Source organism: Plutella xylostella, chromosome 2 (assembly GCF_932276165.1).
Source record: "Plutella xylostella chromosome 2, ilPluXylo3.1, whole genome shotgun sequence".
Classification (NCBI taxonomy): domain Eukaryota; kingdom Metazoa; phylum Arthropoda; class Insecta; order Lepidoptera; family Plutellidae; genus Plutella; species Plutella xylostella.
The window spans coordinates 2,021,115-2,035,565 of record NC_063982.1 but is presented as its reverse complement, the minus strand read 5'-3'; the positions used below and the strand labels follow the sequence as shown (position 1 = coordinate 2,035,565).

Here is a 14,451-nt window from a genome sequence, read left to right as displayed (position 1 = left end):
AAATGGAAGCGTGGGTTAAATATCTATTTGGAGGCAGCCAATATCGATAAACCAGAGAAGAAACGAGCTACGCTACTACACATGGGTGGTCTCTCTTTACAAGAGATATATTACAATTTACAACGTACCTGGCGCCCATGTAGAGAGCAACGAAGACCCAAACACCGATATCTACCAAATTGCCGTAAGCAAACTAGATGAATATTTCGCCCCCAAACAAAGTAGGGTCTACGAAAGGCATGTTTTCAGACTGATGAAACAAGAAGGAGGTGAAAAGTTCGAAAAATTTCTCATCAGATTGCGCAAGCAAGCCGACCGATGCAAGTTTGCTAACAAGGATGAAAGCCTAATCGACCAAATCACCGAAAAATGTGCGTCGGTTGAGTTGAGAAAGAAAATACTGCAAGCCGGTGATAGTGTCACACTTGATTCCATTATCCATGACGCCAACACTCTTGAAAGCGTCTCTCGTCAACTGGATGAATTTGGCAACAAGAATTCCGAGGTAATAATTAACAAAATCCATGCAAGGAAAAGTACCTTCAACCATTCTGCTTCTGGGAGGAGCAATGACAAAAGGAGATGCATTCGATGTGGCAACGATCACCTTGGAAAGTCATGTCCAGCCATAGGAGTGAAATGTAATAAATGCGGAAAAAAGGGCCACTACGCGAAGTGTTGCTTGTCAGGAAAACTTTTCAAGCGCAGTAACCCAGATTCTCACAAATTGAACGTGCCTGAAAAAAAAGCCCGTCATTCGGAATCAAATAACGAAGAGATTGATTATGTGTTCCACTTGGATGACGACACAAACATTAAATGCATTCTAGGGGGAATAGAAGCAAACCTATTGATCGATTCGGGAAGTAAGTGCAATCTCATTACGGACAAAACCTGGAATCAACTGAAAAGCCAGAAAATCAACGTGCATGACCAAGTGAAGTCACCAGACAAGGTATTTCTGGCATACGGCAGTAACCAACCACTGGTCGTCCTTGGGTCATTCAAAACAACGATCAGGATTCATGATAAAAATGAAGTAGCTACATTCTTCGTGATCAAAGATGGCACCAAAGATCTTCTTGGAAAAGTCACAGCAATGGCACTTGGAGTATTGCATATTGGATTAAAAGTGCAGGATGTGCTACACACAGCTGAAACAGCTATACCGTTTCCAAAATTTAAAAACGTGCTCATTGAGATTCCAATCGATACGACTGTCAAGCCAGTTGTCCAACCTTATAGGAGGGTTCCTATACCCTTAGAACAAAAGATAAATGACAAATTAAACCATCTCGTACAAGCAGAGATCATAGAAAAAGTTGAAGAACCATCCAAGTGGGTTTCACCTATGGTACCGGTTCTCAAAGAGAACGGCGAAGTTCGAATCTGCATCGACATGCGACGCGCAAATACTGCAATCGATCGAGAAAACCATCCTTTACCAACAATGGATCAGCTTCTGCCAAATTTCAGGAAAGCGAAACTCTTTTCTCGACTTGATATAAAGGATGCTTTTCATCAACTTGAGATACATCCAGATTCGCGTTATATTACGACATTCATTACCAGCAAAGGACTGTTCAGATACAAACGGCTCATGTTCGGAATTTCTTGTGCACCAGAGATATTCCAAAAGACTTTAGAACGGATACTAGCTGGGTGTGAAGGAACAGTAAACTTCATAGATGATATTGTTATTTTCGGATCTGATGACATAGAACACGATAAAAGACTTCAACAGACTCTGAAAGTCCTGGACGACAATGGTGTCTTACTAAACCAGAAGAAATGTCTCTACAAGATAAAGTCAATTCAATTCCTTGGACACACGCTCTCTCCAAATGGTGTAAAACCTTTGGCCAAATACGTGACGTCAATACAAGAATTCAGGGCACCTTCTACTTTAGAAGAGTTACAGAGCTTCTTGGGACTTGTTAACTTTGTGGGAAAGTGGATTGCAAATTTAGCAACATTTACAGAACCCCTAAGGAAACTTCTGCGGTTAAAACTAGGTAAAAATGCCAATATTACCAATATATGGACCGAAGAACAGAACAAGGCTTTTAACGAACTGAAGTCGTGCCTGAGCAAAATAAAGACCTTGGGATACTATGACCCAGCCGATAAAACCCAAGTAATTGCCGATGCAAGTCCAGTGGGTCTCGGAGCAGTCCTCATTCAAACTGACTCTAGTGGAAGCAGAATCGTAGCCTACGGAAATAAAAGTTTGAGTGATTGTGAGAAACGATATTGTCAGACTGAGAAAGAAGCATTAGCATTGGTGTGGGCAGTTGAACATTTCAACATATATTTGTATGGCAAGGAGTTTGAGCTAGTAAGCGATCACAAACCTCTAGAAGTCATATTTGGCAAACACTCCAAACCGTGTGCTCGCATCGAAAGATGGGTTTTGCGACTTCAGTCGTATAAATATAAAATAATATACAAACCAGGGAAAAGTAACATTGCAGATCCCTTATCCAGGTTATGTGTCGGTAGCAAGAAAGAAAAGTTCGACATTACTAATCATGTAAATCAGATTGTCGAATATGCAAGACCTGTAGCAGTACCACTTCAGGATATCGAGAGATTCTCTGAGAAAGATGACGAGATAACAAAAGTGAAACAAGGTTTATATCAACAAAAAAGTTGGGATCCTTCTGTGAGCAGTTTCAAAATATTTGAAACCGAACTTTGTTTCCAAGATAATGTATTATTGAGAGGTAATAAGATCGTTATCCCAACAAAACTCCGTCAGCGAGTATTGGAAGCTGCGCATGAAGGACATCCGGGTATTGTGGCAATGAAAAATCGATTACGAACGAAAGTTTGGTGGCCTAAAATGGATAAAGAAGCTGAACAATTAGTAAAGCATTGCAAAGGGTGTACTTTAGTATCAGCTCCCAACCCACCAAATCCAATGAAGAGACGAGAACTACCTGTAGAACCATGGGTTGACATAGCCATGGACTTAATGGGCCCCTTACCATCCGGAGAATACATTTTTGTGGTGATTGATTACTACAGTCGCTACAAGGAGGTCAAAACTTCAAGGAACATCACTTCAGCTGAAATAATCAAAATGCTGAAAGAGATGTTTTCTAGGTTAGGGTTTCCTAGAAGCATTACCGCAGATAACGGAAAGCAATTCACTAGTGAAGAATTTAAGACTTACCTTCAGGAATGTGGTATCACCCTTTACAGCACCATACCATACTGGCCCCAGCAAAATGGAGAAGTGGAGCGACAAAACCGGAGCATTTTGAAAAGAATCAAAATAAGCCAACTTGAGCGGAGAAATTGGAAGGAAGAACTTTTTAACTACTTAATGATGTACAACAGTACACCGAACACAACAACGGGTAAGACACCATCTGAAATCTTTTACAGAAGACAATTTAGAGACAAAATACCTTGCGTGGCTGACATAGCAAACAAGCAAAGTATAGACGACTCGGAAGTTAGAGATAAGGATAAAAAGCAAAAAGAACTTGGCAGAATCTACAGTGACCATAAAAGGAAAGCGACAGAACACACATTGGCGGAAGGTGATAAGGTGTATGTTAAAACCCTGGTAAAAGAAAACAAACTAACACCTAATTTTTCCCCAGCTTCTCACACTGTAACTAGGGCAAAGAGTAATACCGGTGATGTTGAAATACGTAATGACTTAACAGGTCAGCAATACCGAAGGAATGTAGTACATTTGAAAAAGGTAGAGGGACAGTGGAAGAGTGTGAATAGAGATGAAAACGATACCATTAATGAAGAAGTAGATGAAGAAGAAAGCAATGAATAAATAAACAAAATTTATAGTTAGAATTGTTGATTATGATAATAAGATAAATAAGCATGTATATTGTAATAGAAGGAAAACATAAACTGTAAATTATATTTTGGTAGCATAAGAAAACTATTGATTAAAGTTGATCCAAAATCTATTAAAAATATCAAAACTAATAAATATAATATTAAGCGATACAATTATGAGATAATTAGTAATTTATCAGCTATGTATTTTTTTATTGAAAAAGGAAGAGATGTAGTGTATATAAGCTATAGTATATATATAAGCTATGTATGTAAAGTGTCATGACAGCTGATAGTGTCATGTATCAGCTGACATGACCAAATAACAAGTATAAGTAGTGAAACTATCGGTCAGTGTGCACGTGGCGGCAAACCAACCTTTCCCTATAAAAGGCCAGCGCAGAGGCGACCGGCTCTCAGTCGTACGGTAGCCGCCACGGAGGCAACACCTCCCGACGTACCTATGTAAGAGTATGCCTAAGTACTGAAACTGTACATACCTGTAAACTGTACTTATATGATTGAAGAGTAAATAAACATATACATTATATACAAGGAGTATCAATTCTACAGTACTCATTATCTTTGCCTCTAATTTATTATAGACATGTATTAATGAATCAATCAGTTTGTTCATTACATGATTATGATTAGATATAATGACGGTAGTGCGTTACAAATTACTGAGTTTATTTATGAATGGGGAAAATTGCAGTTCCGATCAAGACATTTACTGCTTACTACCTATTTTAAGCCGTTCGTCCGTCATATACTAACTTAACGTGTTGATGACAAACACTAGCGCTGCTGGTCTAGGGTTTGTCACCGCAGTGAAAGAATTTGTCAGTTAAATTAGCATCAGTCGCTAAACTCGCTAACTACCCAGGGTGCGTCGCACGTGTATGTACATTACGAGATCTGGGTTCATTTTTGGTGCAGCATGTATTTTAGAGTGCCTAGGAAATTCATACGAATTGCCTTTTCACATGTTAAATTAATAATATATCTGTCTGAAAAATTGCCTTCGCCAGGTTCGGGTTTAACTAGCACGTTGTTTATGTAAAGACATTATGTTTTATTGATTATCAGTACGGAAACAAATTGATTTCCCTTTTTTCTCCCAATAACCGCTACACGATCGACACACAGCCTCCAAAGAATCCATGAAATGCCCACCAAGTCTGACGCGAAAATTGAGCACAACGCATCCTGTGCCGGCATTGTTCATACATTCATACACGTTCACTTGCACACATTAATTCTTCGCTCGCGCATAAACCTATCCATGGAAGTGGCTGAATAGTTCTCGACAGGGCACCAACTTTCAAGCAGGTTATTCTGTCTATGCCGGATATTTCTTTGTGTTTGCCGCCTCTATATATACTGCATACCACCGTCCAGTGTAAAAGCCGCTTCGCATATACTGCATACTTCCATCCCTCTGCGTCTTGCGTTGACGAATTTTTTTCTGTGTCATGCGATTGCGTATGTAGAGTTTTTTTGTTTTTGCGAAAAAATACGGGTTTCGAGCGGGTTTTGTTGTGAGTTCTAGGAACTTGGTGCAGTTAATGTGTGTAAGTCTAGCCTTTCGAGGTCCAAACTGGCTTAGCCCTTTGAACGCCGAGCCTTTTATTCATTGTTGCACAGTCACGAGCAATTAAAAAGTTCCACCCACAAAATGCCGACCCCAAAATTGCCCTAAATTTTAGAAACATTCAATTTAAATTTGAATAGAATAGAATAGAATATATCTTTATTGAACACCACAAATTAAAACATACAAAGAGAACTTATAAACTAGGAACAATGAACAATAGGCGACCTTATCGCTTAGAGCGATCTCTTACAGGTAACCTTAAACATAAATAAATAAAAGTAAAGAAAATTTGAGGGCAGTGTACCTACTACCTAACTACTTATAATATAGCTAAATAAACCATACATACTATAGCTACATAAATACTAACATAAGTTACATATTCTAACTAATATACCTACATACCATTATTTACATACATACAAACATACATACATCCTATATATATACAATAAATATAAATTTGAACACAATATTATCTTTTTTAGTTATGAGTGTATTTATAAAGGTGAAATTGAATTGAGGTTGTGAGTTTGTTACTCTTTCACGCAAAAACTACTAAACTGATTTGGATGACACGTTACAAGAATACAGTTTATAGACATCCGATTGTCAGATGAGCAACTTCTTATCCCGGTATTCCCATGGTAAGCTAAAGCGAAGCTCGCGGGAATAGCTGGTATCAAACCTAAAATATTACTAACTTTATAAACGTTAGACGACCGAATGGCGTAGTGGTTAGTGACCCTGACTACTGAGCCGATGGTCCTGGGTTCGATTCCCGGCTGGGGCAGATATTTGTTTAAACACAGATATTTGTTCTCAGGTCTTGGATGTGCCCGTAAAATGGCAATAGGCCCGCCCCCTATTACATTGGGACTAACATAACACTCTGGCGAAAAGTGGGTGCAGCAATGCACCTCTGCCTACCCCGCAAGGGAGTACATTAGTACAAGGCGTGAGTGCGTGTGTGTTTTTTTTTTTTATAAACGTATTTTACAATATCCCAATTCCCACAAATTTTTGTAGCACGCAGTGTGGTATGAATGACATATGGGCAGAGAAACCACAAGTTCTGTATAAAAGTAATATTTATATTTATACAAAAGTGAAAAAAAATACTATCTGTCACGCTATGTAGATTGGGTGTAGTGGTAAAAAAAAAATGATTTCCTTCATTTGTACTTATCACAGGCTAAAAGGCGGTTTAAAAAATGTAATTAGTTAATTATAATTGTAAATTTAAACGGATTTAAAGGTGCTTTAGATACTTTATAATAATAATAATTTTCGTATTGTATTTTTTGACTTCACTTACATTTTTTCAACTTCACTAACATTGTGAATTTAACACTATCGTATTTTTCACAGTATCTGTGTAACGGTTATCTGTGGTGTAAAAATCATGCCGAATACTGTCTAAAACATTCAGATAACATAAATAAGTACTGTGGAACAGGCTCTTCCCAGTGAAAAACGTAGTTTAAATTCTGTTTGCAAGAATGTTACGTGCCAATTTCTCCATAGTCGGTTAGAGCATAACCAGGGAGTAGTGGTTGACTTTTGACACATCTGTCATGAATTTTATATGTAGATGACGTTTAATTTATAAACAATACCAATCAATATGGAATTGGCACTAAATATAGTATTCGAACAGTTACTAAAATATTTACACATTGCGTAATATTTTACAGTAAAATAGTAAATTAATCAAAAATTCACAGAGCAGAAGTAGAGATATCGAGTATAAAATCACAGATTCAATTTTCTGACCTGACAGACCGCATCGGTGAATAGAATAGGGTTTTTTTATTCCAACAAAAGGCAACCATTTCATTTTATTGTGAATACCACGTCAATACTGTTTTGGGTACAATTATTTCTTCATTTTTTGCGTCATCCTCTGAACATTTTTGATTTTAGTTTACAAATATATTGTAACAGGCATCAAAGTATGGTAACAGGATAATTACTTAGGTATTGGTGCATGTACTAGTAAGTATATTTTTTTTATATGTACAATCAGTTTTGGAAAGGCCGTGAATCTATAGGTAACTAGTAAAGTTTTACGTGAAGGGAAACTCAACAATATAATCTTTATAAATAATCCATATTTTCTATCATTACCTTAATTTGAATTACTACCTACCTTTTTAGAAACTAGTGAAAGCACTTTACTCAGTGGCTATTTACTAAACATCTAATTCTATTAATAACTATTGTTTACATACCAAACAAACCAATACCAACTAACCCTTCGCCTAAACCCACCTACTCAAAAAACTTTAATCGCAAGTAGAAAAGTCAATACGCTAAGTTTAACTGGAAAATTGTGTTTCTTTGAACTTAGTTAAGTTAGGTAGCTGAGGTTAAGTCATACCGCGTCCTGTGACCCCAGTAATAGGGGTGGGGTTACGACAGACGGCTGTAGTGATGGGACACGCTTGAGTATCGATAACTTAACAATGGTAGCTATTCTGAAGGCAAAAATTCTAATTTTAACGCTGACAAACTATAAATTTTGGTAGCTAAAAATTTAATTTACGAAAACACTCATAGAGTAGAATTTTAAATCACGAAAATAAGGCAATATTGACAACTCTAGAATTTGAATTTGTGCGTTCAGAATCGACATCAATGTGTATAGTAAAACACTGGGCAAACATAAATAAAAAAAATAGCATAATACTGGCTGTTGCAAAAGAAGTAAACCAAAAGTCACGACACCAATAAATAAAGTTAGCATAAGGAAGTAAACAGAAAAATCATAGTAACAAAATATATTCAAAATCAACTCTTTGAACTGCAGAGTTGTAGCCATTGTAGTATACTGCCATATTTCGAGCACATACAAAATCCGAGGGCGTAGGTATACTATTTATGTTATAGCATTTTTTTTTACATCCGACACACATAACTATAAGTTGACAGTTATCAGAACATAGCAGTTGTAAAAGAAGTGACAGGTGTCTCCTTTAAGTCTTGGGCGATGTAACTGTCATTCTCACAGTAGATAAGACACTTCAACACTCGGTAGTTAGTAGTTAAAAAATAATAATAGGTACTCATATTATCTTACAGGATTTCTAAATGTAAAACTTATTCTTCTTAATTCTTAAAGAGTTATAAAAAAACAAATGTAAAAGATATGTTTGAAGACCCTCATTTTCGCGTATGAAAACTAGGTGATACCAACTAAGTTTGACAGTTATAATTCACGTTAATTCATGTCGATCTTAATATTTACGTGTTCACCTATCGATGACGTAATAATATCGTTACTTTTCCCATCCCTAAACCAGTAACGGTGGAGTAACGGCGGGCGAGCGCCCCTAACGCCCCGCCCTGCCACATCTACCCCCGCACATAGCTAGTATGTACGCCGCTTTATAACTAGGGTTGCCAGCAATGTGATGAAAATTGCCTTTATAGTTTTTCGGTTTCAGTTTTAGACATATTTTCTAAGTTTTAGAAGAAGTTTTTAAACTGATTGAGACAATGTTTTTTATGTTTACTTAATAAATACATTGAAACAAACAAACAAACAAATCGCTTGTATCTGTAAGTATTTGAGTAAATGGCCTACATAATACTTATTAACTTTTCCGATAAGTACCTATTTATAAAAAAACAGAAATTAGATTTTACTGCACTTTTATCTGAATTGTAATTAACAAAGTTCCTGACTCAGTATTTTTTCACTTTAGGTGTTCTATAATATGGGTATAAAAATAAAAAATCATGCCATGGAAATGCTACCATTCAGCCACCCCTGAAGCCATTTACAACCAGACACGAGTTTTCCATTATTATGTTGTCTCTCCGTATTCTATCCTCTATGTGCACTGTCTATGGTACTCGAATTGTTTATGGTTCGATTGTAAACATTTATTGGCGGTAATGTGAAGCCGTTCGAATTTTAAAAATGCGTGTTTACAAAGTTCATTCTTTGTAAAAGCTGTACGGAAAATGTATATTGTTTATGATTCTAAATTGTATTTCAGCACTCCCTTTTAGTTAGGCTTGCTAGTCACCTCTGACTACCCCTTCGGGGATTACAGTCGTGAGCATTATGTATGTACTGTTTAGGTATGTTTTAAGTATGTTTTATTTAGATATGTATTTATCTAAAGGCGATACGGCTCGCAAACCTATATCACGTAAGAGCAAAAGCACAAGGAAAAGCGGGTGGCTCGCTTGCGAGTCACCTCTGACTACGCCTTCGGGATTACAGTCGTGGGCTTCGGGTCGCTTCCCTAAAACTATTCAAATACTTTGGTATTATTTCCTTATGTAAGACCTGTTTGGACTGATGATCTGCGGAAGGTAGCGGGAAGCAGCTGGATGCAAATGGCGGGTGACCGTTTGGGGTGGCGATCGTTAGGAGAGGCCTATGTCCAATAGTGTACTATAGAAGGCTGAAAGAGAGAAGAGAGAGAGAGAGAGAGTAAGACCTGTATACTCTGCCACGCAGATTTTCTGACCGCTACAAATTCCAACTTACTTTTACCCCAAAAAAACCCTGTTCTAACCTCACTTTCCTCTTGCAGGTGAAAATCTGGTTCCAGAACCGGCGGAGTAAATACAAGAAGATGATGAAGGCGGCGCAAGTGGGGGCGCCCCCGCCGGGGCTGGGGCTGGCCCCCGGGAGTCCCCCGAACAACAACCAGCTATTACACGGTATGTTTTACGGTAATGAGCGATTTTTTTCTATGTAATAATCAGTAGTAAGCTTGAAAAATATGAGGTTTTTCCGACGGTTTAAAGTGAGTTATGTCTACGAAGTATCATGCTGTCTGTCCTAATGGGGAGTTACACAAATTTGCGTTAAGATAATGTTGGCTTTAAATCTATGTCTGCCTCTTTCTAAGTATGTCTGGATTTGATAGGATATACTATCAAATCCAGAATCTTATTTGCCACTCAATGTAAACGATTAAATACAGAAATAATCATCATCATGAAGACTACTATTGCTGCTACCCTACGCAGCCAACACTTGTCAACTCCTAAACATTGTACCTATGGTTTTTCCAAAAGCTCATCAGCTCATCACTCTTAACATGAACCAAAATTTAAATAAACGAAAGAACGAATGACTTTTGACTACCCTCTTCTAAGCCCCTCTTCCCCCACAGGCGGCGGCGGCAGCTCCAGCGGCTCCCAGCACTCCCCATCAGCCTACCAGTCCGGTCCGACGCAGGCCCACTCCCCCACTCCCAGCTCCACGCCTGTCTCCGAGCTGAGTCCAGGCCTGTCTCCGACGGGGACCCCGTGGGATGTGAAGCAGCCGCAGCAACCCAACTGGGATGTCAAGGTTGGATATGTAAGATGGCCTTTTTCGCTAGACTTCTTCTTCCGGCCGGGTTTTTGATCCGTGGTCCACTTTAACCATTAGTCAAGTCAAGTGTCAAGCATGACAGCTGCATGCGGATTTTGTTAATTATATCTAATAGCTATTTTAACCAATGGTTAACACACACTAGAGTAGTTACTAAGTTACTCTGTAGTAGCAACCGTACCACCACCGGCACATTGCCACTGTCAACTTTCTAGGAAGATCTGAGTTTGAATTCCAGATCTGCAGTACTTAGATTGAACTAGCTCGTATTGGCATAAAGTTTCCACAAAAAGTTGCACAATAATACTCTAGTTTTCATTTAGGTTAGAATTAGCTTTCCGAAATTTTCCAATGCAAAAGCGTCAATGGTAATTTAAGACTAATTAATTATAATTATGTATCATAAGTATATGTATATTATTATTATGAGACGCTTAAGATACTTATAGCAACATTGTTTGAAACATAAAAAATAAATAAAGTAATAAAATATATATATAATAATCGCAAGCTGCAACAGAATCTTAGACGTAGCACATTAAATATGCAGTAACAGCTTGATTGACATTACAAGTCAAACTAATTACTATGCAAGAAACCAGTTTCCATTATTTATCAAGTTATTCGCTATCTTAAAGTTTATCTAAGAAATGATACACATTCTCGCTATTTCCAAGTAAATGAAGAATATACTTAGGTGATTTATTACTTGTTTATTTTAAACTTTATAACTAATGAAGTCAACAGAACGTGGACGAATATTTTTAATACTGACATAAGTAGCTTATTTTGTACAATTTTATTATTATACAAATTTCATAAATAAGTACATACTGCGGTCCATAGGTTTGCATAGCTTGCTAGGAATACCTACAATCATATCGCCAATAATAAAAAAATAAACACCCTGCCAATTTATTCATTTACTATCTCATTGGTTAATCGCATTTAATGATCATCATCACAACCCATCACGTCCCCACTACTGGGGCACGGGTCTCCTTCCAATGAAGGGTTTAGGCTTAGTCCACCACGCTGGCCTAGTGCGGGTTGGTGGACCCTAACACAAGCAAGCTTGTGCTGAGAGAGTTGTCGGGTGATTTGACAACCCGACTGTCAGATGTTTTCAAGCTACCCCAAGGCCTCTGACTAGTGCGGGTGTAACTCAATACTGTTATAAAAGGACAAGATTATACTAAACAGAGACTGTTGTTTCAGCCCAACGCCGGAAGATCTCCGGATGGCGCGAATTGTGACGTGAAGCCTCCTCACAGCCAGTCCTGGGACCCCAGAGTCGGATACGTAAGTTCACACTCTATTATACAATACAATATACTTTATTTGCACCCAAAACAGAAAATCCAAAACAAAGCTTAGAAAACAGTACAAAGAGCCTTATTGTTTATAGCAATCTCTAACAGACAAACTATTATGTGTCAGATCAGATACACATGTTTTAGTATTTTGTTCAGTTGACGTTGACGAAATAAAATATGTAAAGTAATAAAATGGTGTATGTTCGTTAAACAACAAATACCTAGTTGATAAACATCTATGTCGGCAAAGCATCTTAAAGTTTTATTGACCGGAAAAATAATATTTTATCATCCGCTAACAACGACTATCCGAGGAAATAATATTTTGAAATAACGTGTTGATACACGGGTTGCAATTAAAACAGTATAAAAGTGTACAGGTAATTTTATGGTATGAATACGCTGAATTTCTCGGGTTCCTATCTAGGATTCGTGGATTGACCTACTTCTAGCACTTGTTGCATGTCCAAAGCAATTATCGCCATGGGTCTATCAAGTTAATTCGCTATATGCTTTATTACATATGGGGAAAAGCGGCAGGCCCAGCCGTGACCCCTGAGGCACACCTAGCTGTTAACATGATTAGTTCTATGCGTAGGTTGTATTATTATATCGTAAACATTGAAATTACTATTTTTATACAGTTTACTTTCAATTAAGAAGTCTTTAGTAAACTATAAAATAATGTTTCATGAATGTTTATTGTGGTTGATTTAATCGGAGGCTATTAAGACGCGAGCTACGATGATTTTCGTTTTGTAATTGATTGTGACGAATTCAATATTCTTCACAAATATTTTATTCAATACTTATTGTCAAATACATAGTTATATTCTTTCCATTAAAATCTAACGTTAAATATGTATTCAACATAATAAACATACACTTTTTCACTTTATACGTTTCCACCTACGAATTTGATCTTACCTCTCACACGAGACTTCGTATAACCTCAGCGTTTCCTAACCCGTCTTCCTCTTCACCAGGGCGCGCCGCCCGGACCCTGGGACATGAAGGGCGCTCACGCCCACGCCCTCCATCACCAGGGCGCGCCGCAGCCCCACCCCCCCTACGTGCCGCAGTACTCCTGGTACCAGGCCGCTGACGCCAACCCTGGACTTTTGACGTGAGTTGTGTTTTGTTTCTTATTGAGTGCATTGTCTTTGTATGCTCAAGAGCAATGAAAATGTTCCACTTACAAACCACCACTTACTTGGTGTCGGTGTACCAAATTACCTCAAATTGTTTAAACATTTATTTTAGAATTTGATCAAAATATTTACTTTTTTAAGTTGGCAATATTATATACTGATGCGCTGTTAAATGTATGTACCTACTTCAATATTGGAGATAGCGGCGGCTTCATGAAGCTAGTAATTTGGTGCTATTTAATTGTTACTGGAACTTTTTCATTGGCCGTGAGTGTAGTAAAACCTAAGTGCTTGTATGCTCTTTCTGAAAATTGTTCAGTCATTGTTATTTCTTTTTCCCTGTGTTTAAGATTTTTGGTGTTTGAGTAAAATAATGTCAGAATCTGAAACACTGATGACATCGTTACAATTTTCAGTTGACATTTTAACTGAGTTGCTTAGGTACCTATAGAACACTTCATTATGTTTAGGTTTTCTTTCTTGGCTTTGGGTGTTGGTTTAATTTTCAATATCTATCTTAATTTTCACTCCACAATCTTTTATCTTCACAATAATGTTATCCATTCTTATAGTAAATAAATACCAGTGGGTTTAAAACATTATAAATCGTTACAGTGGGAACTTTGCCGCCTATCACCAGTACCGACCTCGAACCCCAACACAGAATGACAAAGCCGATTACGAGAACTCATGAGAACGCACCCTAAACACAAAGTATTAATGCTCAATTCTTTGTCGACAGGGTGTGGCCGGCAGTGTAACAGCCTATGGACAAATACAGAGAAAAACTATACTAAAAATGTATGTTGACGATGTTATAACGTCAAAATTAAAAGGCGCAAAGTTGAATTAAAAAAACTAATATGGCGTCTGATTTAACTTGTAATGGCACAACCAACTGTAATTTAAGAAACTATTTAATAAAAAAAACATTGTAAATTTTTATTGATTAAAATTATAAAGAATAGTGAATAATTGTGTATTATAGACGAAAATGGTATCTGAAATCGATAATGTGCTTAGTGAAATGATGTATGTATGTGTAATATAAAATGCAAACGCTAAATATTTTTATTCAATATTTTAGCTTTTGGCGCGCCTTCGTTGTTTGCAAAAATATTGAAAAAAATATTTGAAGTTTGTATTTGTTTAAAAAATGTGAGGAAATTGTTACTAAATGAATAAACCAATCTTTTAGGCATATTGGTACTGTGCTCAAACGTAGTGCTT

The 14,451-nt window shown here is 37.3% G+C and overlaps 1 protein-coding gene across 7 annotated transcripts in view; it reads left to right on the top strand.

The window, feature by feature from the left end:
* Nucleotides 1-14,045, top strand: part of LOC105388481 (homeotic protein distal-less) — an 82,004-nt gene extending 67,959 nt beyond the window's left edge. The window contains exons 4-8 of one of the 7 annotated variants that reach the window (XM_011559401.3): nucleotides 9,964-10,093; nucleotides 10,552-10,739; nucleotides 11,958-12,056; nucleotides 13,057-13,196; nucleotides 13,837-14,045. In XM_011559401.3, coding sequence (XP_011557703.1) covers nucleotides 9,964-10,093; nucleotides 10,552-10,739; nucleotides 11,958-12,056; nucleotides 13,057-13,196; nucleotides 13,837-13,915 — 636 coding nt within the window. In that variant the 3' untranslated portion in view covers nucleotides 13,916-14,045. Of the gene's footprint in view, nucleotides 1-9,963; nucleotides 10,106-10,551; nucleotides 10,740-11,957; nucleotides 12,057-13,056; nucleotides 13,197-13,836 lie in introns of all 7 variants that reach the window. The other 6 variants (XM_011559403.3, XM_011559402.3, XM_011559404.3 and 3 more) reach the window with 6 other exon arrangements.
* The last annotated feature ends 406 nt before the right edge of the window (nucleotides 14,046-14,451 follow it).